General features: G+C 37.2%; 1 protein-coding gene across 2 annotated transcripts in view; it reads right to left on the bottom strand.

Annotated features, from left to right (window-relative positions):
• DMD (dystrophin) overlaps nucleotides 1-25,935 on the bottom strand; it is a 2,258,239-nt gene that overhangs the window by 745,027 nt on the left and 1,487,277 nt on the right. For both annotated transcript variants that reach the window (XM_037986581.2, XM_073013821.1), the window contains exon 48: nucleotides 19,622-19,807. In XM_037986581.2, the coding sequence (XP_037842509.2) occupies nucleotides 19,622-19,807 (186 nt within the window). The remainder of the gene's footprint in view (nucleotides 1-19,621; nucleotides 19,808-25,935) is intronic.

Here is a 25,935-nt window from a genome sequence, read left to right as displayed (position 1 = left end):
TGGGAGTTTTCTCATGTCCAACAAAGTGTTAGTCCTATTTGAATGACCTGTTCCAGGAATTCTCAATTCAAAAAACTCTTCTCAAGTTTAGTCTTTTCCTTATATGGGCAAGTTAGGTTGGTGAATGATGAAAATCTCACGACCATCTACTCTCTTTTTTGGAGTGTTTTTCTGGTAGCAACTTGCTACTTTCGAAAGTAGGGGCATTTTGAAAGCCTTTTTTTTTTTTTTTTTTTTTAATTATACTTTGAGTTCTAGGGTACATGTGCATAACGTGCAGGTTTGTTACATATGTATACCTGTGCCATGTTGGTGTGCTTCAGTCATCAACTCGTCAGCACCCATCAACTCGTCATTTACATCAGGTATAACTCCCAGTGCAATCCCTCCCCCCTCCCCCCTTCCCACGATAGGCCCCGGTGTGTGATGTTCCCCTTCCCAAGTCCAAGTGATCTCATTGTTCAGTTCCCACCTATGAGTGAGAACATGCGGTGTTTGGTTTTCTGTTCTTGTGATAGTTTGCTAAGAATGATGGTTTCCAGCTGCATCCATGTCCCTACAAAGGACACAAACTCATCCTTTTTTATGGCTGCATAGTATTCCATGGTGTATATGTGCCACATTTTCTTAATCCAATCTGCCACTGATGGACATTTGGGTTGATTCCAAGTCTTTGCTATTGTGAATAGTGCCGCAATAAACATACCTGTGCATGTGTCTTTATAGCAGCATGATTTATAATCCTTTGGGTATATACCCAGTAATGGGATGGCTGGGTCATATGGTACATCTAGTTCTAGATCCTTGAGGAATCGCCATACTGTTTTCCATAATGGTTGAACTAGTTTACAATCCCACCAACAGTGTAAAAGTGTTCCTAGTTCTCCACATCCTCTCCAGCACCTGTTGTTTCCTGACTTTTTAATGATCGCCATTCTAACTGGTGTGAGATGGTATCTCATTGTGGTTTTGATTTGCATTTCTCTGATGGCCAGTGATGATGAGCATTTTTTCATGTGTCTGTTGGTTGTATGAATGTCTTCTTTTGAGAAATGTCTGTTCATATCCTTTGCCCACTTTTTGATGGGGTTGTTTGTTTTTTTCTTGTAAATTTGTTTGAGTTCTTTGTAGGTTCTGGATATTAGCCCTTTGTCAGATGAGTAGATTGCAAAAATTTTCTCCCATTCTGTAGGTTGCCTGTTCATTCTGATGGTAGTTTCTTTTGCTGTGCAGAAGCTCTTTAATTAGATCCCATTTGTCAATTTTGGCTTTTGCTGCCATTGCTTTTGGTGTTTTAGACATGAAGTCTTTGCCCATGCCTATGTCCTGAATGGTACTACCTAGGTTTTCCTCTAGGATTTTTATGCTATTAGGTCTAACATTTAAGTCTCTAATCCATCTTGAATTAATTTTCGTATAAGGAGTAAGGAAAGGATCCCGTTTCAGCTTTCTACTTATGGCTAGCCAATTTTCCCAGCACCATTTATTAAATAGGGTATCCTTTCCCCATTTCTTGTTTCTCTCAGGTTTGTCAAAGATCAGATGGCTATAGATGTGTGGTATTATTTCTGAGGACTCTGTTCTGTTCCATTGGTCTATATCTCTGTTTTGGTACCAGTACCATGCTGTTTTGGTTACTGTAGCCTTGTAGTATAGTTTGAAGTCAGGTAACGTGATGCCTCCAGCTTTGTTCTTTTGACTTAGGATTGTCTTGGAGATGCGGGCTCTTTTTTGGTTCCATATGAACTTTAAAGCAGTTTTTTCCAATTCTATGAAGAAACTCATTGGTAGCTTGATGGGGATGGCATTGAATCTATAAATAACCTTGGGCAGTATGGCCATTTTCACAATATTGATTCTTCCTATCCATGAGCATGGTATGTTCTTCCATTTGTTTGTGTCCTCTTTTATTTCACTGAGCAGTGGTTTGTAGTTCTCCTTGAAGAAGTCCTTTACATCCTTTGTAAGTTGGATTCCTAGGTATTTTATTCTCTTTGAAGCAATTGTGAATGGAAGTTCATTCATGATTTGGCTCTCTGTTTGTCTGTTACTGGTGTATAAGAATGCTTGTGATTTTTGCACATTAATTTTGTATCCTGAGACTTTGCTGAAGTTGCTTATCAGCTTAAGGAGATTTTGGGCTGAGACAATGGGGTTTTCTAAATATACAATCATGTCATCTGCAAAGAGGGACAATTTGACTTCTTCTTTTCCTAACTGAATCCCCTTGATTTCTTTCTCTTGCCTGATTGCCCTAGCCAGAACTTCCAACACTATGTTGAATAGGAGTGGTGAGAGAGGGCATCCCTGTCTTGTGCCAGTTTTCAAAGGGAATTTTTCCAGTTTTTGCCCATTCAGTATGATATTGGCTGTGGGTTTGTCATAAATAGCTCTTATTATTTTGAGGTACGTTCCATCAATACCAAATTTATTGAGCGTTTTTAGCATGAAGGTCTGTTGAATTTTGTCAAAAGCCTTTTCTGCATCTATTGAGATAATCATGTGGTTCTTGTCTTTGGTTCTGTTTATATGCTGGATTATGTTTATTGATTTGCGAATGTTGAACCAGCCTTGCATCCCAGGGATGAAGCCCACTTGATCATGGTGGATAAGCTTTTTGATGTGTTGCTGAATCCGGTTTGTCAGTATTTTATTGAGGATTTTTGCATCGATGTTCATCAGGGATATTGGTCTAAAATTCTCTTTTTTTGTTGTGTCTCTGCCAGGCTTTGGTATCAGGATGATGTTGGCCTCATAAAATGAGTTAGGGAGGATTCCCTCTTTTTCTATTGTTTGGAATAGTTTCAGAAGGAATGGTACCAGCGGGAGGGCGGAGCAAGATGGCCGAATAGGAACAGCTCCAGTCTCCAACTCCCAGCATGAGCGACACAGAAGACCGGTGATTTCTGCATTTTCAACTGAGGTACTGGGTTCATCTCACTAGAGAGTGCCGGACAATCGGTGCTGGTCAGCTGCTGCAGCCTGACCAGCGAGAGCTGAAGCAGGGCGAGGCATTGCCTCACCTGGGAAGCGCAAGGGGGAAGGGAATCCCTTTTCCTAGCCAGGGGAACTGAGACACACAACACCTGGAAAATCGGGTAACTCCCACCCCAATACTGCGCTTTAAGGAAACGGGCACACCAGGAGATTATATCCCACACCTGGCCGGGAGGGTCCCACACCCACGGAGCATCCCTCATTGCTAGCACAGCAGTCTGTGATCTACTGGCAAGGCAGCAGTGAGGTTGGGGGAGGGGCGCCCACCATTGCTGAGGCTTAAGTAGGTAAACAAAGCTGCTGGGAAGCTCGAACTGGGTGGAGCTCACAGCAGCTCAAGGAACCTGCCTGTCTCTGTAGACTCCACCTCTGGGGACAGGGCACAGTAAACAATAACAAACGCAGCAGAAACCTCTGCAGATGCAAACGACTCTGTCTGACAGCTTTGAAGAGAGCAGTGGATCTCCCAACACGGAGGTTGAGATCTGAGAAGGGACAGACTGCCTGCTCAAGTGGGTCCCTGACCCCTGAGTAGCTTAACTGGGAGACATCTCCCACTAGGGGCAGTCTGACACCCCATACCTCACAGGGTGGAGTACACCCCTGAGAGGAAGCTTCCAAAGCAAGAATCAGACAGGTACACTCGCGGTTTTTTTTTTTTTTTTTTTTTTTTTTTTTTTTTTTTTTTAATGGAGTCTCACTCTGTTCCCCATGCTGGAGTGCAGTGGTGTGATCTTGGCTCACTGCAACCTGTACCTCCTGGGTTAAAGCGATTCTCATGCCTCAGCCTCCTGAGTAGCTGGGACTACAGGTGCGTGCCACCACGCCTGGCTATTTTTTTCTATTTTTATTAGAGATGGGGTTTTGCCATGTTGCCCAGGCTGATCTCAAACTCCCAAGCTCAGGCAGTCCACCTGCCTCGGCCTCCCAAAGTCCTAGGATTACAGACGTGAGCTACCGTGCCTGGCTGAAAGCCTAATGTTTATTGTTAGTGTCTCTTACCATAACTCCTGATACAAAAAGAAATGTCCCATTGACCATCTTTTTCTACGCCTTAGGAAATGTGTTCCCACCTTAGTTTTGCCTTATCTAATAGAGTCCCAGGGAAATTGACTCAATTTTTCATTTTTAGTGAAGAAGAAGGTCAGGTTAAAAAGGGTAAGTGAGTTAAACAATGTCTTAAAGCCAGTAAATATCAGTGCTGGGATTCAAACTTAGTCCTTTTTTTTTTTTCCCTTATTATTCTACTTCAACTCAGCAATGGTTTCTGGAGTTGAGTAGAAAGAACAAAAAGTAAGAGGAAGATTATGGTACCCAGTTTTAATAAAGAAAAGCGGATGCCTAATTCACTAATAGATGAAATTATCTACAAACTTAAACAAACAAGCTTCAAGGTGTTACCAAACCAGAATTATACTCTTGTCCAGAGGCAACCTAAACTCAGGAGAAAAACATTCAATAAATCTGTTTAGTTGCATGGTAAAAGGGAAAAATTTGTCTTTTTGTCCAATAACTTTCATCCAATGTTTTTCAGGATACATTCCACTGATATTTTCATATCCAATATAAAACACTGAAACTATTTTCTAAAGGTCTCTTCCTTGTTCCTTACCTCCCAAACACCACCTTTAAATTTTTTTTTTTCAAATGAAATCAGATAACAGGTGAACTTGAGCTAGTACACATCTATCTAAGGGAGTTACTATTTGAATTTGAATTATCCATTCTAAAGTGAATTCAGTGACACTAACCTCTGCAAAGCTAATTTTGTGAATGTTGAGTATACTCCTGACTGATTAATTGGGAATCCATTGGTGAGTGTGGCTCCTTGCCCAGTGCTCTAGATCAATGCTTCCATGCTTTCGTGGAAGCATGGCAACATCAGATTTTGATTATCCATAATCTGAGTATATTCTTGAGACTAGAGTCCCAGGCTTCTTTGTTTGAAAGGCACCATTGGTTTAGAACATGGAAAATTCTTATTGAAATCTCATTTGGTTCAACTTCAGATTTTCAGTATTTAGAGAAATCTTTTTCTGTACAGATCTCGTTTGTACAGACCTCATTCATGTTTCGTTTTTTTGTTGTTGCTGTTACTTTGGTGCCTCTTTCCTCCATGGGACATTCTCACTATTCTGTTTCTCCTCCTCTGAAGACTACTGCTGATTAGATGCTTCACCTCTATGGCAGTAACTAGGCTTCTCTCCTTGTTAGTATGATTTTACTAAAGATGAACTTCAGTGGCCTATTCAGAAAATGTAAGTGCTCCCTAAGCTGGCTCATCTAAGACCTCTCCCTTCCTTCCCATCACCACCATTCCTCCTTCTTCCTTTGACTACTTTTGATATTCCCTTTAGCTCCCTCAAATCCTTCAACATATTCCTCTTCAAACCCGTATCTCCTTCATCTCTTTGTCCATCCATGACAGATCTTTCTCTTCCTACTTCAGTCTCTCAACTATCTATGGTCTCTAAAGCTTTATGCTCCCTGCCACTACTGGGGGCTCTGGAAAACTCAAACTCTGGAAGCAACCACCTGAGGTTGCAAAAGATAATTGGAAACAGACTGGACACTGTATATGTTCAGATGGGATTTGGAGATACTGAGATGGCCGCTAGGTATCTCCTCAGTCATTTACTCAAATTTTAGAACAGAGCCTCCATAAATTACATATCAGGGCAAAAGAAAATCTTAAAACTGTTATATGTATATGAACTGTATATGACAAACAGTTCACACTTAACTACTTCCTAGTTTTCTCTATAAAATAAGACTTACTAATGGTTAAAAATATAATCAATATATGTAAATAAAACTTCCAGAAACATTAAGGGCAAAGGGAAAAAACTTTGTACGCAAAATAGGCAAGGTATGTTGGATGTGTTTTTGTCAAGGAAAAAGAATAATTTTGTCCTAAATTAAAAAGACTGTGCGAAAATGAGGAAGACAAAGGTACAGGACAAAATCTGAGTGAACATGGGAAATGGCAGAAGATTTGTGGAAGGAGAGTCTTATGTCAATAGCCAATGCTAGCTAAAATGGAATGGATTTATGTGTCAACTTTTACAAATGACTCTTAGTATCAACAGTATATTGATCAAAAATGACTTGTAGTTTCTTTTCATTAAAAAATGATAAAATAGTTGAGCGGTTTTGAGAGTTTCTTAGTCCTGAGTTCTAGTTTGATTGCACTGTGGTCTGAGAGACAGTTTGTTACAATTTCTATTCTTGTACATTTAGACTCAATCAAAACCACTCAACTACATGGAAACTGAACAACCTGCTCCTGAATGACTACTGGGTACATAATGAAATGAAGGCAGAAATAAAGATGTTCTTTGAAACCAATGAGAACAAAGATACAACATACCAGAATCTCTGGCACACATTTAACGCAGTGTGTAGAGGGAAATTTATCGCACTAAATGCCCACAAGAGAAAGCAGGAAAGATCTAAAATTGACACTCTAACATCACAATTAAAAGAACTAGAGAAGCAAGAGCAAACATATTCAAAAGCTAGCAGAAGGCAAGAAATAACTAAGATCAGAGCAGAACTGAAGGAGACAGAGACACAAAAAACCCTCCAAAAAATCAATGAATCCAGGAGCTGGTTTTTTGAAAAAATCAACAAAATTGACAGACCGCTAGCAAGACTAATAAAGAAGAAAAGAGAGAAGAATCAAATAGACGCAATAAAAAATGATAAAGGAGATATCACCACCGACCCCACAGAAATACAAACTACCATCAGAGAATACTATAAACACCTCTACGCAAATAAACTAGAAAATCTAGAAGAAATGGATAATTTCCTGGACACTTACACTCTTCCAAGACTAAACCAGGAAGAAGTTGAATCCCTGAATAAACCAATAGCAGGCTCTGAAATTGAGGCAATAATTAATAGCCTACCAACCCAAAAAAGTCCAGGACCAGATGGATTCACAGCTGAATTCTACCAGAGGTACAAGGAGGAGCTGGTACCATTCCTTCTGAAACTATTCCAATCAATAGAAAAAGAGGGAATCCTCCCTAACTCATTTTATGAGGCCAACATCATCCTGATACCAAAGCCTGGCAGAGACACAACAAAAAAAGAGAATTTTAGACCAATATCCCTGATGAACATCAATGCAAAAATCCTCAATAAAATACTGGCAAACCGGATTCAGCAACACATCAAAAAGCTTATCCACCATGATCAAGTGGGCTTCATCCCTGGGATGCAAGGCTGGTTCAACATTCGTAAATCAATAAACATAATCCAGCATATAAACAAAACCAAAGACAAGAACCACATGATTATCTCAATAGATGCAGAAAAGGCTTTTGACAAAATTCAACAGACCTTCATGCTAAAAACACTCAATAAATTTGGTATTGATGGAACGTACCTCAAAATAATAAGAGCTATTTATGACAAACCCACAGCCAATATCATACTGAATGGGCAAAAACTGGAAAAATTCCCTTTGAAAACTGGCACAAGACAGGGATGCCCTCTCTAACCACTCCTATTCAACATAGTGTTGGAAGTTCTGGCTAGGGCAATCAGGCAAGAGAAAGAAATCAAGGGGATTCAGTTAGGAAAAGAAGAAGTCAAATTGTCCCTGTTTGCAGATGACATGATTGTATATTTAGAAAACCCCATTGTCTCAGCCCAAAATCTCCTTAAGCTGATAAGCAACTTCAGCAAAGTCTCAGGATACAAAATTAATGTGCAAAAATCACAAGCATTCTTATACACCAGTAACAGACAAACAGAGAGCCAAATCATGAATGAACTTCCATTCACAATTGCTTCAAAGAGAATAAAATACCTAGGAATCCAACTTACAAGGGATGTAAAGGACTTCTTCAAGGAGAACTACAAACCACTGCTCAGTGAAATAAAAGAGGACACAAACAAATGGAAGAACATACCATGCTCATGGATAGGAAGAATCAATATTGTGAAAATGGCCATACTGCCCAAGGTTATTTATAGATTCAATGCCATCCCCATCAAGCTACCAACGAGTTTCTTCACAGAATTGGAAAAAACTGCTTTAAAGTTCATATGGAACCAAAAAAGAGCCCGCATCTCTAAGACAATCCTAAGTCAAAAGAACAAAGCTGGAGGCATCACGCTACCTGACTTCAAACTATACTACAAGGCTACAGTAACCAAAACAGCATGGTACTGGTACCAAAACAGAGATATAGACCAATGGAACAGAACAGAGTCCTCAGAAATAATACCATACATCTACAGCCATCTGATCTTTGACAAACCTGAGAGAAACAAGAAATGGGGAAAGGATTCCCCATTTAATAAATGGTGCTGGGAAAATTGGCTAGCTATAAGCAGAAAGCTGAAACTGGATCCTTTCCTTACTCCTTATACGAAAATTAATTCAAGATGGATTAGAGACTTAAATGTTAGATCTAATACCATAAAAATCCTAGAGGAAAACCTAGGTAGTACCATTCAGGACATAGGCATGGGCAAAGACTTCATGTCTAAAACACCAAAAGCAACGGCAGCAAAAGCCAAAATTGACAAATGGGATCTAATTAAACTAAAGAGCTTCTGCACAGCAAAAGAAACTACCATCAGAGTGAACAGGCAACCTACAGAATGGGAGAAAATTTTTGCAATCTACTCATCTGACAAAGGGCTAATATCCAGAACCTACAAAGAACTCAAACAAATTTACAAGAAAAAAAAAACAACCCCATTAAAAAGTGGGCAAAGGATATGAACAGACATTTCTCAAAAGAAGACATTCATACAGCCAATAGACACATGAAAAAATGCTCATCATCACTGGCCATCAGAGAAATGCAAATCAAAACCACAATGAGATACCATCTCACACCAGTTAGAATGGCGATCATTCAAAAGTCAGGAAACAACAGGTGCTGGAGAGGATGTGGAGAACTAGGAACAGTTTTACACTGTTGGTGGGATTGTAAACTAGTTCAACCATTATGGAAAACAGTATGGTGATTCCTCAAGGATCTAGAACTCGATGTACCATATGACCCAGCCATCTCATTACTGGGTATATACCCAAAGGATTATAAATCATGCTGCTATAAAGACACATGCACAGGTATGTTTATTGCGGCACTATTCACAATAGCAAAGACTTGGAATCAACCCAAATGTCCATCAGTGACAGATTGGATTAAGAAAATGTGGCACATATACACCATGGAATACTATGCAGCCATAAAAAAGGATGAGTTTGTGTCCTTTGTAGGGATATGGATGCAGCTGGAAACCATCATTCTCAGCAAACTATCACAAGAACAGAAAACCAAGCACCGCATGTTCTCACTCATAGGTGGGAACTGAACAATGAGATCACTTGGACTCAGGAAGGGGAACATCACACACCGGGGCCTATCATTGGGAGGGGGGAGGGGGGAGGGATTGCATTGGGAGTTATACCTGATGTAAATGACGAGTTGATGGGTGGTGACGAGTTGATGGGTGCAGCACAGCAACATGGCACAAGTATACATATGTAACAAACCTGCACGTTATGCACATGTACCCTAGAACTTAAAGTATAATAAAAAAAAATGATAAAAATTCTTGGATTATTGGTCTGCTCTTTTGAAATAAAATTGAATATATTTAAACATACAACATATTTAGATATATATATATACACACACACACACAAACATTGCAAAACAATTACTTCAGTCAAGCTAATTAACATTTTCATCTTTTCTATTGGTCTGCTCTTAATAAGAGATTGCAAAATTTGTTTTTTAAAAAATATTTTGGGTAATCTGTATAGGAAACAAATATTCTATTTCTTATCCGAATATGTACGTGTGTTGATTTTGTACATCCTTGAATTTTTCTAAAAAGTAGTGTTTTCTCTTTGGAAAGAACTAAAAACTTTTACAGTCACGTGGCCTTCTATATTTATTTTTGAAATCTTTTATTGTCACCTTGATTACATAGGTAGCCATGCATTCTTTCATAGTGACCTATGATCCTATTTAGCCAAGTATTCAAACCTTTTGTCAGTTTACAACCTTTAATATTTTGCTTTTCCCAAGTCAATTCCTAAATAAAATCTTTTATCTCAGATTGATTTGAAAAATTACAAAGGATTTGTTCCTGCACCTTGTAAAATGAAGGATGTTAAAAATAAGTAGGTTCATTTGGTATGTTGAGCTGCATAAAAAGCTTTGACAAGAAGAAATGCTGAACCTTCAGTAGGTTATAGTCGTGTGGGTCCACTATTATTAGTATGAATACTTGAAAAATTATAATAAATTCTTAGAACTTCGTTAGGGCTCTAGGTGTCCATGATATATCCTGGTGCTACTTTGTCCGATAATAATATCATGTCATCAGTCCTAACTCCAGTTGTTATTTTAAAATGTGGCATGTCACCGAGGGAAAAAAAAAACCCAAATTTTCTTGTCAAATGAACTCTTATCAGATCTTTAATTATGGCCATTTTAAGTCTTTTGTCATTCACAGATAGTTTTTGGTTTATGCTGATGCTTCCCTGGGTGCTCTTACAATCAGTTGGAGGTCAGATTGCGTCATCTTCAGTAAAACAGGACCATCTTTGAGAATCATAGGAAGTACTATGACAGATACTCTGGGACACAGACTTCTGATGCCATTGCTTAAATAACTTTGAGATTCTACCATTGGACAGAGTCAGGATTTATGAAACTCTGTGAAGAAGCTGATGGGTTCATGAAACTACTAACTCAAGATCAAGCAGGACAAGAATTAATTACGTGTGTCTGAATGAAATGATAAAGGATTTGATTATGGCTTTCGTTTAGAATATTCCTCATGTTTTAATGCTCTGTTTGCTAAATATAAGAAATGCCTTTCCATTTTCTCTTAAGCTATCTATAACTCATGAGAATTTAGTAGATTATGCTTTTGTAAACAGAATGAAGCATTAATCTTTTTATCCCTGCCTGATCCCTGTAAAATTCAGAAATTCTTTCCAAGTATTCTTATTTTCATGGCAATATAATTGTTTGCATAGGTTCAATAAATACATTTATATGACAAGACATAATTGAAAAAATATATAACTGAGGCTTTGACTGGAATGTCATATTTGAGAATTAAGTGCATAGAGTCAGATGTGACCCACAGAAATACAAACTACCATCGAGAGAATACTATAAACACCGCTATGCAAATAAACTAGAAAATCTAGAAGAAATGGATAATTTCCTGGACACTTACACTCTTCCAAGACTAAACCAGGAAGAAGTTGAATCCCTGAATAAACCAATAGCAGGCTCTGAAATTGAGGCAATAATTAATAGCCTACCAACCAAAAAAAGTCCAGGACCAGACGGATTCACAGCTGAATTCTACCAGAGGTACAAGGAGGAGCTGGTACCATTCCTTCTGAAACTATTCCAATCAATAGAAAAAGAGGGAATCCTCCCTAACTCATTTTATGAGGCCAACATCATCCTGATACCAAAGCCTGGCAGAGATACAAAAAAAAAAGAGAATTTTAGACCAATATCCCTGATGAACATCAATGCAAAAATCCTCAATAAAATACTGGCAAACCAAATCCAGCAGCACATCAAAAAGCTTATCCACCATGATCAAGTGGGCTTCATCCCTGTGATGCAAGGCTGGTTCAACATTCGTAAATCAATAAATGTAATCCAGCATATACACAGAACCAAAGACAAAAACCACATGATTATCTCAATAGATGCAGAAAAGGCCTTTGACAAAATTCAACAGCCCTTCATGCTAAAAACTCTCAATAAATTCGGTATTGATGGAACACATCTCAAAATAATAAGAGCTATTTATGACAAACCCACGGCCAATATCAAACTGAATGGGCATAAACTGGAAGCATTCCCTTTGAAAACTGGTACAAGACAGGGATGCCCTCTCTAACCACTCCTATTCAACATAGTGTTGGAAGTTCTGGCTAGGGCAATCAGGCAAGAGAAAGAAATCAAGGGGATTCAGTTAGGAAAAGAAGAAGTCAAATTGTCCCTCTTTGCAGATGACATGATTGTATATTTAGAAAACCCCATCATCTCAGCCCAAAATCTCTTTAAGCTGATAAGCAACTTCAGCAAAGTCTCAGGATACAAAATTAATGTGCAAAAATCACAAGCATTCTTATACACCAGTAACAGACAAACAGAGAGCCAAATCATGAATGAACTTCCATTCACAATTGCTTCAAAGAGAATAAAATACCTAGGAATCCAACTTACAAGGGATGTAAAGGACCTCTTCAAGGAGAACTACAAACCACTGCTCAGTGAAATAAAAGAAGACACAAGCAAATGGAAGAACATACCATGCTCATGGATAGGAAGAATCAATATCGTGAAAATGGCCATACTGCCCAAGGTAATTTATAGATTCAATGCCATTCCCATCAAGCTACCAATGAGTTTCTTCACAGAATTGGAAAAAACTGCTTTAAAGTTCATATGGAACCAAAAAAGAGCCCGCATCTCCAAGACAATCCTAAGTCAAAAGAACAAAGCTGGAGGCATCACGCTACCTGACTTCAAACTATACTACAAGGCTACAGTAACCAAAACAGCATGGTACTGGTACCAAAACAGTGATGTAGACCAATGGAACAGAACAGAGTCCTCAGAAATAATACCACACATCTACAGTCATCTGATCTTTGACAAACCTGAGAGAAACAAGAAATGGGGAAAGGATTCCCTATTTAATAAATGGTGCTGGGAAAATTGGCTAGCTATAAGTAGAAAGCTGAAACTGGATCCTTTCCTTACTCCTTATACGAAAATTAATTCAAGATGGATTAGAGACTTAAATGTTAGACCTAATACCATAAAAACCCTAGAAGAAAACCTAGGTAGTACCATTCAGGACATAGGCATGGGGAAGGACTTCATGACTACAGCACCAAAAGCAACGGCAAATAAAGCCAAAATTGACAAATGGGATCTAATTAAACTAAAGAGCTTCTGCACAGCAAAAGAAACTACCATCAGAGTGAACAGGCGACCTACAGAATGGGAGAAAATTTTTGCAATCTACTCATCTGACAAAGGACTAATACCCAGAATCTACAAAGAACTCAAACAAATTTATGAGAAAAAAACAAGCAACCCCATCAAAAAGTGGGCAAGGGATATGAACAGACATTTCTCAAAAGAAGACATTCATACAGCCAGCAGACACATGAAAAAATGCTCATCATCACTGGCCATCAGAGAAATGCAAATCAAAACCACAATGAGATACCATCTCACACCAGTTAGAATGGTGATCATTAAAAAGTCAGGAAACAACAGGTGCTGGAGAGGATGTGGAGAACTAGGAACAGTTTTACACTGTTGGTGGGATTGTAAACTAGTTCATCCATTATGGAAAACAGTATGGCGATTCCTCAAGGATCTAGAACTAGAAGTACCATATGACCCAGCCATCTCATTATTGGGTATATACCCAAAGGATTATAAATCATGCTGCTATAAAGACTCATGCACACATATGTTCATTGAGGCACTATTCACAATAGCAAAGACTTGGAATCAACCCAAATGTCCATCAGTGACAGATTGGATTAAGAAAATGTGGCACATATACACCATGGAATACTATGCAGCCATAAAAAGGATGAGTTTGTGTCCTTTGTAGAGACATGGATGCAGCTGGAAACCATCATTCTCAGCAAACTATTGCAAGAACAGAAAACCAAACACCGCATGTTCTCACTCATAGGTGGGAACTGAACAATGAGATCACTTGGACTCAGGAAGGGGAACATCACACACCGGGGCCTATTATGGGGAGGGGGGAGTGGGGAGGGATTGCGTTGGGAGTGTAAAGGACCATACCTAGTGTAAAGGACGAGTTGATGGGTGCTGACAAGTTGATGGGTGCAGCACACCAACATGGCACAAGTATATATATGTAACAAACCTGCACGTTATGCACATGTACCCTAGAACTTAAAGTATAATAATAATAATAATAATAATAAAAAGAGAACAACAGAAATTATTTGAAAAAAAAAAAAGCTGAGTTTACAGTCTGGTTCAACCAGTAATCTTTGTCTTCTTTCTAACTTTCATAGAAATCTCCTTCATGAAATGTCTGATTACTACCAAGTCTCAGAGTTGGTTCAGCTAGTACTTCAACAACAGAAACCTGCTGAAATTAACCAGATGAACTAGCGTTCCTAAGTTTTTCAATGGGAAAACTGAACAAAATGGAGAGTTGACAAAGAAAGCTTTAAAAATACCATGAGCTTGACTACATTTGAGACAAATTTCTTCCTGACTTTAGACCTGACCTTCCTTTTCTTAGAGCATTTACTCTAGAAAACTTTATAAATTATTTCTCTACTTTTTTGAGATATAAATATTCTCCTAGCCTCTTGCCACTTTTATACCTCAGGAATAAACTTTCTCAAGGACTTGGGAGCTAGCACTTTGATATAGAATCATCAGAAAAGACAGCACCCCTATCTGCTAGTCTTCTGTTGGAAGGATAGGAATCTAACTTTGATAAGTGCCAATCAGCAAACACAGATGGCCTAACTAAGCACATTGCCTAACCTCCCTCCTGATATCTAGTACTTTCCCACTAACTAATCTCAGCACTTAAAGGTTTTCCTGCCTTTTGTTTCAGCAGAATTGAGTTCAATCTCTCTCCTCTGTTGCAAAAGTTTTGAACACAGTCTTTCTTGCCTGTTGTCTAGTGCAATTTTGCTTTGACAACACTCACAGCAGTGTGAATGCATGCAGTGTTCAATGACTTTAATGATCAGTCACTACAATTGAGTCCTTTGGTAGTTTTCAACATGGATTTGACATTATGGACAATTATGTTCCTTATACTATAAGGATGAGCCAGCAGAGCCACATGTCATGTTCATTTATAAACCACACAAGGAAAGTGAAAGAGGGGAGGAAAAAAACCCCTCCCTGTGATTAAGATGAAGGTATTTCAGTCACTAAGCCTTAACATAAAATTATGTGCCCTACCACACCTCATATTTTAATAAAAAGTTTGGAAAGCAGTAGTCAGTCTTATGTCAGATAAATAGTATACCTCTAGCTCATTATTGAAGGCATTCATCAAAGATTAAAAACATAAGACCCTTTATAGAAATTCTAAACTGGTCCCGGGATCTTAGCATTCAATTATCATTTCTGAAATCTGAAATCAACATATTTTATGTCTAAACTGAGAGTATATCTGAAAATCAAAATTCAAAGGCATGCCTTCTAGTGGGCTGACTGATGGGAAAGGGCTGTGATTACGCCTAATTTTCACCCTCTACATCACGATCTCATTGATTATGTTTCTCAGCTTGCTAAGGGTTCTGTGAGGTGATTTTCAAGATGAATATTGCTATTTGCAGGATTTCCTGAATAGGAATATTTTGGGAGTAAATTGCACAAACCAAGCAATGTGCAGTCAATTTTCACTCCAGCATAAACAATGTATTAGAACACAGCCCTTAAAGCCTTTTTTATTTGGGTTTCATTACACAGCTAGCTGCATTTCATCAATAAGCGTGAAGTACCAAGCAGACAAAACTGAGGTTCACAGAGGATATTACATATTTTTCTAACAGGTGTGCTCAGAGTTTGACTAGAGAAAACAAACTACCCGAATGGCAAGGCCTCAGACCCTTTGTTTCCGAGGCAGCCATGACCACCATGGCCAGACAAAGCAAGTTTCTTTACATTTAGGATTTGGAGCTAGGGGTGTGGCTGCTTGTAGATCTACTTTCTTTGCATTAACTCTTTCTTAAGATTTTATTAAAGGCAATTTTTTTTTCCTTGTGTTAAAAAAAAGAGCATGGGCTCAAAACTCCTCAAACATTTTATTTTTGGTGTTCAATAGTTTGAAACTAAGTAAAGCAAAGTCTAGTGTCCCATCTTTCTTTAATGGAAAAATAGTTTAATTCATTTAAACAGAGGAATACAGCAGGCTGTAAGGACTAATATCCCATATCTTAAATCAGAAAACCTGTGCAATCTTAATAAATCATTTAGGCCGGGCGCGGTGGCTCAAGCCTGTAATCCCAGCACTTTGGGAGGCCGAGATGGGCGGATCACGAGGTCAGGAGATCGAGACCATCCTGGCTAACATGGTGAAACCCCGTCTCTACTTTAAAAATATACAAAAAACTAGCCGGGCGAAGTGGCAGGCGCCTGTAGTCCCAGCTACTCGGGAGGCTGAGGCAGGAGAATGGCGTGAACCTGGGAGGTGGAGCTTGCAGTGAGCTGAGATCCGGCCACTGCACTCCAGCCTGGGCGACAGAGCGAGACTCCGTCTCAAAAAAAAATAAATAAAATAAAATAATAAATAAATAAATAAATAAATAAATAAATAAATCATTTATTAGTGACAAGGAATGGAAGCTAGACAAAGAGGGATAAAAAAAAGCAAGGTAAATTATTATTCACACAGGTCACCATTTCCTAATTATAAGCTAGGGGTTTGAGAATTATTGGGAGAAACTCTCAAGTCATCAAATCTATGATTTTATGTTTCCCCTCCCCCTACCTTGGACACAGCCACAAGCAGAAGAAAAAGGCTAAAAGAGTATTTTTGAAATCTGCACTCCAGAGATAAAAATCTCGGAATATGCTCAAGGGACTGAAGCCAAAGAGTTTTCTGCCAGGAAAAAAGCAGCTCCCTCTCCCTTCAGTGATTTAAAACAAGCTGCAGGAGGCAAATATCATGACTCTCAGAAACTATACACAGCAGTGAGAGTGGTGACTTGTAGCTTTGATAAAGAAAAGTGATTAACACAACCGAGCATGGCTTTCACTTCAAACTGCAGGGACCCATTTGGCAGAACCCTATGGGCCATAGACAATTAAAGACCCAATGCAGGTTTTCAGTAGTTGAAAACCATTCTCGGGGGCACAGACTGGGACTAAAGTCATTTTGGTTGAGTCAACAGGATCTATTTGTACCAAGGGATTAAAAAAAAATCTTTTCTTAAATGTATTCCAGGAAGAAAGATAGCTAGCATTGAGTATTTTTAAAATTATTATAATAAAGAGGCACATTTTAACCAAAGATTCCATTTAAAAGAGTAGAATGTGCTTTTACCGTGAGCTACAAAAAGCTATTTCTGGTTGGGAGGAAAGACTTTATGGCCTTTCCTCTTTGCAATATTACATCAATTACTTTTTAAGAATATACTGGATATAAGATAATTGAGAATTTGGCTAAAGTTATTGTGTATTGGGCCAAGTAACTGCACTTTCCTGTTGGGGTTGTTTACTGAGCAATGAAAAATCAGTATTCATGAGATGTAGTTGTACTGGTGAATAGGAGCTAGTCAAATACCTCTGCATACATTATGTACTAGCTAAGTGGAGAAATGGTCAGGATCCTAGAACTGATGGCTTCCCTGAGACGATGATGTGTTTTGTACTCACCCAGTCTTGCCCCTTGTGATCACATATGACTAAAATGCAGGGCAGTGGGACATCAGAAGCCACGTCTCAGTATCAAGACTTCCCCTGTGCCTTTAATGTGCAGGCTTTTGTTACCCATCCTGTATAATTTCTTAAAGCTAACTAAATTTGTTATTGCGTAAAGCCTATTGTGTCTCATAAACTTAATCATCAGACTGAACCCAAGACTGTGCCACTGGCTGAGCAGGCTGAGTTTTGTCCTGGTGAAATGATGTCTACTTGAGACTTCCACAGTGCCATCTGCTCTTGGGGAGTAGCTATCAGAATGGTAGACATAAGTGTCAGGAAGAAGTAAGGTAAACATAGTGGAGAACATTTTGCTAATCGAACTCATTTTAGTTGTAGCAAACTTCTCTCTATCTCCTTATTGTCACTCATGCCCATCTTCCCCAAACTTTTACTTCCCCTTCACTAGAATATTCTCAAACTTCCTTTTTCCTTTGCTCTCAGTTCTAGCAAAACAACAGTTAAATGGAGATGAAAATGTTACGTTTTTATAATCCTGGAAAATAAATAAATTTAACAATTAAAGTCAATTAAATAAAAGAAAAACTACTCAAAAATGTTATCTTTTTCACTCTGAAGTTGCCCAACAATACATTCATTAATAGATTGTAATTTCAATGATTTGGTTTATTTGACTGGCTACTTAAAGATTTTGGCCAATAAGGAGACGCAAAACAGGGCAGCATATTGAAAGAATCTTTGGAATAGATTCCTTGAAAGGGAGAAAAGAGGATCACTCAACATTTACAAGGACACTAAAAGAAGGAGATAGTGGTGTTCAATTGGCAGGACTGTCTAAAGCCCTATGCTTACCTGCAGCATCTCATTAGTATTCTGGGTGCCCTGGTACCATCTTTATCCATTGACTTAAAAACACTTACAAGTAACCATCATTTACTGGATCCTGGACTGAATGTGTTTGATATGAGTGGAGAAACAGAGATAAATAAGAGAATACCCTCTGCACTCAAAGAACAGTACAGATTTGTAATGAAATATTCAGATGTATAAAATTTAAGGGTAAATCAACATATGAACAATGGGAGATGCATAAAGAGGTTTATAAGAAATCCTAACAGGGATTCTAACTCTACTTGGGGTACAGAAGAAAACTCGGAAGAGGCAATGATTTTGAATTCATTCCTAAAGAATGGAAGAAAATTCGTTATATCAAAATAAACTGAAAGAAGTCATTTAAAGAACAGAGACAATCAAGATCACAGGTATGACATGAAATTACATGGATGGAGAGGTACCAAGTAATTTGATGTGGCTAGACTATATGGGGAGATTGCTGGCAGAATGAGAAGATAGAAAGGTAAAGTGTGGTTGTCTGAGAGGGCTTTACAATGTCTACAAAAGAGCCCAGACATTATATTTTAGGAACCTAATCTCATAAACAACTTCAATTTTGGATAAGGAATCTATGAATATGTATTAAGCACAATTAAAACAGGGATAGAAAATGTATCATAGTAACAAATATGACACAGGCATTCTAGTAATATGAATTTAATGAAGACCTTATTTCTAGTAAATGTCGAAGAAAAAGTAGCATATTCTAGTAAAATAATAATTATTATTATCATTATGACGACAATGATGATGATGATGACAAAGATTCCCTGCTTGACTAAACTTTAGTCAGGCTTCTGAACCTTCACCTTGGCTCATCTTTGCACTCCCCTGTAAAATCCAGTTTCAGCAAAGAAGCCTGTAAGTTTTGCAAGAACCCTTTACCCTTGGTACCTGATCACCCTCAGTATTCTCTACCATTCCCCAGGGGTTGTCTGATAACCCTGGCCCATCTTCAGCAAGAATCCTGTGAGGTTGGTTTAGCCAGAATCCCACTTACCCCTGACGTTTCCTCTTAATTTTCCATCTACTGACTCCTACCCTGCTCCTTGGCTATAAATTCCTACTTCCCCTGTGCTGTATTTGGAGTTGAGCCCAATCTCTCTCCACCCGACCTCCTGTAATACTCCATTGCAGTGGTACCCGTGCCTATTGCGGTGATCCTGAATAAAGTCTTCCTTACCATGCTTTAACAAGTCACAATTTTTCTTTAGTAATGATACAGAATGAGAAAATTCAGTGATAATGCCATTTTTCTTAAAAAATAAAAAATATTTAAAGCAACATGTCCCTACCTTAATGTCAAATGGTCCTTCTTGATTTGGTTGGTTATAAATTTCCAACTGATTCCTAATAGGAGACAACCACAGGAGCAGATGATTTAACTGCTCTTCAAGGTCTTCAAGCTTTTTTTCAAGCTGCCCAAGGTCTTTTATTTGAGCTTCAATTTCTCCTTGTTTCTCAGGTAAAGCTCTGGAAACCTGAAAGGAAAATACATTTTAAAAAGGTAAATAATTCTCAAGGCATAAGCCAAAATGTTTAAAAATATATTTTCAAAAGTTATTTATCATGAAATGTTGCAGAATCTGACTGATTTTTGTTATTTTAGCAGTATAACATTGACTATTTACATATATGACATGTTGGTATTTAACCAATGTATTAGAAATTATTCATTAACACGCTACAAAAATTCTTTGCTTTAAAGAAACTAATGCCGTTTTGGAATTGCAAAACACACACCTTACACAAATGCAAAGCCAACTGCAACTGATAAAGTAAAGAAGTACATATTTCATTTATTCACTCAGTTACTAAATATACTGGTATGTTGTGTATTATATGCCAGACACACTTCCTTTGTAGTTATAAAAATGAATAAGCCAAATTATTCAGCATTAGTACCAGATATATAACACAGGTCTTCTAAATCCCAAATGAGTAATTTTTATTCAGTGCGCAGCCTAAAATTAAAACCAAACCAACTAAAATTTTGTTTGTATAGCAATCATTTCTTCTACTATACTTGCTTCTAGCTTTCTTTTATGTCATGGAAGACTGTAAAAGGAAGTCCTTTTATGTACAAGGAAAATTGGTAAGTTATGTGTTTTTGTGAGCTATAGTTTGTGAGTCCTAGTAAACAGAAGCAGGTGCTTGAGATGGGAAGTAAAAAGAACATTTGGATTAGAGTAGACTATAACAGAAAGATTATAGGTTATTTTTATTAAGAGATCAGTGTATGCCAACCATCGTCCTTGGAAGTTTCACTTGTGTAGACTTCCTTAATGCATCCAACAATGCTATGATATAGATATTATTATGATCCCACTACCACACATGGATGATGATGTTGGGGCTGAAAAATCATTAAATAGGTTAGGAAGCAGTATAACATGGTATTAAACAATGTGAGGTCTAGAGTTAGGCCACTTAGATTTCAATTCTTGTTCTAGTTCTTGCCTAACATTTTAGCCCAGTTTTCTCTAACTCTCAATGCCTCCTCTATAGACTGGGGACAATGATAACATCTACTTCATAGGATTACTGTTAGGAATCAATAAAGTCATCCCTGAACACACCTTAGAGCAATACTCTGCATGATAGTGAATGACAATAAAGTTATTAAATAGTAGTGATTATTGCTCAAGCTTACAAGTAAATAAAGAGCCAGGATAGGCTGGGCACTATAGCTCATGCCTGTAACACCAGCACTTTGGGAGGCTGAGGCAGAAGAATTGCTGGAGCCCAGGACTTCGAGATGAGCCTGGGCATCATAGCAACAACCCCATCTCTCCAAAAAAAAAAAAAAAAAAAAAAAAAGAGCCAGAATAAACAAGAGTAAAGCTATTTTCTTCAGAATGTCAAGAGTTAAAACCGACAACCCAGAATAAAGAATTTAAACTTGTAATGATAGCTCTTTATGAGACTATTAATAATACCATTGTAATACAAAATATTACACTGCAATATGAATAAAATTTTATAATATACATCTGTTCCATAATAATATAATGTTATGAATAATAATAGAGAAGATTTTAAAAATAAACTAGATAATATACTAGTGTGTCACATAAACAATGTCACATGCTTTGGAACAATTGTTTTAGATACTTTTTAAATAAGTACATTCTTTAATTGGATACAAGAGGTAGGAGATGAAAAAGAAAGTTGTGGAGAAAAAAATCAATTAATGTAGAGAAAAATGAATTTTAAACAAGATTGTATATGTAAACAATATGTACATTGAAACACTTTGTAAATGCATACATATATGTTGTGAAAAATTCATGAGAATGTATAAGTAAAGGATTAACATCCAGCCTGGACTGTTGCAGGTCAGTCTGGGACTGACCCTAGGCTCCTACAGCACTGTTTCCTTGGAAACACTAACTTTAAGATGAATGGGAGATGCTGGCCCTGCCTTTGTTGTGTGGAACTGCACCTCATTGCGGGAGCTGTCAGTTGGAATACAGTCCTTGGATCCACATGACAAAGGTGTAAAAGATTGATGGGAAATACAGGTGGTGGCTCCTATTAAAGGTAACCTGCACACATCTTGTCTCTCATTCCTGGCAGCCTTTCCCTGTGTGGGTGAGAGCTGGGCAAAAGAAGCATCGTGTTTCAGGTAGCACAGAATGTCCATGAATCATGAATTGAGATATTGTTCTCTTTGCTCGATTTGTGTTTTGTGAGTTCACATCCATAACTACACCTGTGGTGCTGAACTTTCCTGTGTGTGTGTGTGATTTAGGTGATGTTACAAATATAATCCTACGTCTGTAATACATGATCTAATAATGTCCTCAACTTATTTTTCAAGAATTTTAAAGGAGGTAACTAAACATTTTATTTTTATTGGATCATTTTCTACTCACAAGTAGATGTAAAAAGCGTTTTACAGCTTCAACTAACAACCTCTAAAAGCCTCTAGACTCTGAAGCTACTGAGATAATAGCCATCATATTTTCCTAAACTCTCTAAAACTGAGCGATGAACTCCTTTTTATCTATCATGAAATTGTTCACGTTTCATTTAGGCTTCATATATAAGCACAGAAATCTGTGTAACGTTTAACTCAGATTGCTGGTTTCCTTATCATCCTCCCATACTATCCCTTCCTTATAATAGAGGTAAAACAATTCCTGACAAAACAAAACAAAACAAAACAAAAAAACAGTGTAATGGGTCAGATTTGACTAATATCTGGAATACTGAAATGATAGCTTATCATGAGAAGAAATTTTCAGCTTAATTATGACGTTGCTTTAGGTTTATCCTCTCAGACCTTGTCTTTCCCACCATCATAACATTTACCTCATGCTATTTAACTTTTTATTTACATTGATCCTTCTCACTGACCTTTGATTTCTGGGTCAAACAAGCTCTGTTCCTAAGTATGACAGACATTCAACAAAAGTTTGTTAAAAGCAATTTCTAAATTCAGGATTATTATTTTTTCAGTGTAAGAAGCAATATATGTCTACAGTAGTCAACCACAAAAAAAAAGTAAATTGTATCCTCAAGTTAAACAACTTTAATTAACAGACAAAAATATCACTAAACTGGACTATATAAAAAATCAAAAGCTTCTGTATGACCAAAAAAGCCACAGGCAAAATCAAAAACAAATGAACAATTATGAAAAATAAATGTTTATGACTCATATCTAAGGGACTAATTTTCCGAACACATAAAAGAGCTTCTGCAAGTTAATAAGAAAAAGGCCAACAACTCAAAAGAAAATTGGACAAAAGATAAGGACAGTTCACAGAAAAGAAAATACAAAGGATTTTAAATGCATGAACAGAAGCTTAGCCTTGGTAATAATGAGAGAAATGAAAATTAGAGCTTCATCTATTGCACTGGCAAAAATTCAAGTCTGCAAATACACTATGCTGCCAAGGCTGTGGGAAAATGCAGACTCTTGTACACGGCTGATGGGAAGCATACATTTGTGTACCTCTTGTGGAAGGTAGTTTGGCCATATCTATGAAAAGCATGTAACCTTTGACCCAGAAATTTTATTCCCAGGAATTTATTTTGTAGATTTGTTTCTAGAATTAAGGTCAATGCTTGGTGAGGGTAGAGCAGATGATGGGTAGGCTGAGATACTTTTAACTGTACCTTTTATATTTTGAACAGTGTAAATGCATTACTGTATTAGTCTGCTCTCATACTACAAATAAAGACATATCTGAGACTGGGTGATTTATAAAGGAAAGAGGTTTAATGGATTCATAGTTCTATATGGTAGGGGAGGCCTCACAATCATGATAGAAGGCAAAGGAGAAGCAAAAACACATTTTACATGGCAGCAGGGAAGAGAGATTGCTCAGGGGAACTCCCATTTATAAAACTATCAGATCTTGTGAAACTTATTGATTATCAGGGGAACAGTATGGGGGATCCTTATCCATGATTCAATTATCTCCACCTGGCCCCACCCTTGACATGGAGGAATTATTACAATTCAAGGTGAAATTTGGGGGGGGGACACAGCCAAACCATGTCAATTACTTTTGTAAAACATTATTTAATAAGGAAAACTACTGTACTAGCTCATCTTCCTACCACAAAATGTTGTTGAGAAATTACACTTTGCATATTTTAATAATGAATCATTATTATTCTGGTATAACATATCTAACGCCATCAGTGAAAAATGTTCTGAATAGTTTTCTTTGGCAATATCTCTTAATGGTTGGGTGGAAATCAAGTACTTTTAACACATAATCTTTTCTGCTTTTCTCCACTTTAAAACAGTTTCTAGGAATTGAGAGTATTCCAAACAGTTCACGGAAAAATATAGCAGGTGTGAGTAATGTATAACGTGGAAAAAGAGTAAGGTTTGTATCAGATTCTATGTGTTTTAAATTAATTTACTTTTATATTTACTATTTTGCATTCACATCGAAGTATAGACACAAACACCTGACCAGTAAAATACATCATTTTTCTAATAATCCTTTTAAGTATTATAAAACCATGCTCTTCATACAACATGTTCCCTGTGGTGAAAGAAAACAATTAAACACATTCAATTCCCTTACGTGTTAATTTAGTATCTAAGCAAATCTTGACCTAATTTCACACAAGATTACTTTCCTTATTCTTTCAATTTCTGAACGTTACTTTCAAATGTATAGGAGTTTTAATATTAAGATAAACAAGTGTTTTAGAAATAAACATATTAAGATGGATTTCATAACACAAAAAAAATTTAGAAAAATTAAAGTGTTAAGCATAAAAATAGGAAGAAGAACTGGAATAAAATATTGGTATGGGGAAGCCCTTCAGAAGAAAAAAAGAATTTAAAAAAGATTGAATATAGTATATATATTGTTCATCTGTAAATTAAAGCCAATAATCAAAATGTAAACAAATGACAACTGGAAATATTTGCAGCATATATTAGACACAGGGTAATAATTTTAGTATATAAAAATATTTTAATGAATAAAAAAGGAAAAGTCTACTGGAAAACTGGATACAGAACATAAAAAGAAATTGACAAAAAATGTAAACAGCCAATAAACAAGAAAAAATCCAAACAGTTAGTAGTCAGTGAAATGCAAATGAAAACAGCAATGATATACTATTATTTATCTATTATATTAGTTCCTGTAAAAGGTATTTGTCAAAGTTCTGGAAAACAAGCAATTTTATGATCTTCATTGGAGCCCTAATTATTATACAGTCATTCACCACATTTCAATCAGCAACAGACTGACTGTGATCCTATGAGCTTACAATGGAGCTGAAAAATTCCTATTACCTAGTGATGTCATAGTGCAATGAATTACTCTCATGTTTGTGGTGATGCTGGTGTAAGCAAACCTACTGCACTGCCAGTTGTATAAAAATATAGCACAGACAAGTATGTACGGTACACAATACTTGATAATGATAATAAATGACCATTATTGGTTTACGCATTTATTATACTTTTAATTGTTATTTTAGAATGTACTTCTTCTACTTACTAAAAATAAGTTAACTGTAAAACAGCCTCCGGCTGGTCCTTCAGGAAGTAGTTCAAAAGAAGGCATTGTTATCATATGAGATGGTAGTTTCAGGAATGTTTCATTGCCCCTGAAGACCTTCCAGTGGGGGATAGCGTGTGGAAGTGGAAGACAGTGATATTGATGATGATATTGATGATCCTCACCCTTGTAGGCCTAGGCTCATGTGCGTGTTTGTGTTTTACTTTTTAACAGAAAAGCTTACACAGCAAAATATTAAAAATAAAAAAGCTGATACAATAAGGATATAAAAATATTTTTGTACAGATGTTCAATGTGTTTATGTTTTAAGCTAAGTGTTATCACAGAGTCAAAAACTTAAAAAAAGTTTATAACATAAAAAAGTTACCATAAGCTAAGGTTAACTTATCATTAAAGAAAAAAAATGGGCCGGGTGGGGTGGCTCACGCCTGTAATCCCAGCAATTTGGGAGGCCGAGGCGGGTGGATCACGAGGTCAGGAGATCAAGATCATCCTGGCTAACATGGTAAAACCCTGTCTCTACTAAAAATACAAAAAAAAAAAAAAAAAAAAAGAAAAAGAAAAAAAAAAAAAGAAAAAGAAAAAAAATGTGTCTTCATAAA

The sequence above is a fragment of the Chlorocebus sabaeus genome, chromosome X (assembly GCF_047675955.1).
Source record: "Chlorocebus sabaeus isolate Y175 chromosome X, mChlSab1.0.hap1, whole genome shotgun sequence".
Lineage (NCBI taxonomy): Eukaryota > Metazoa > Chordata > Mammalia > Primates > Cercopithecidae > Chlorocebus > Chlorocebus sabaeus.
This window is presented reverse-complemented; position numbering and strand designations above follow the sequence as displayed.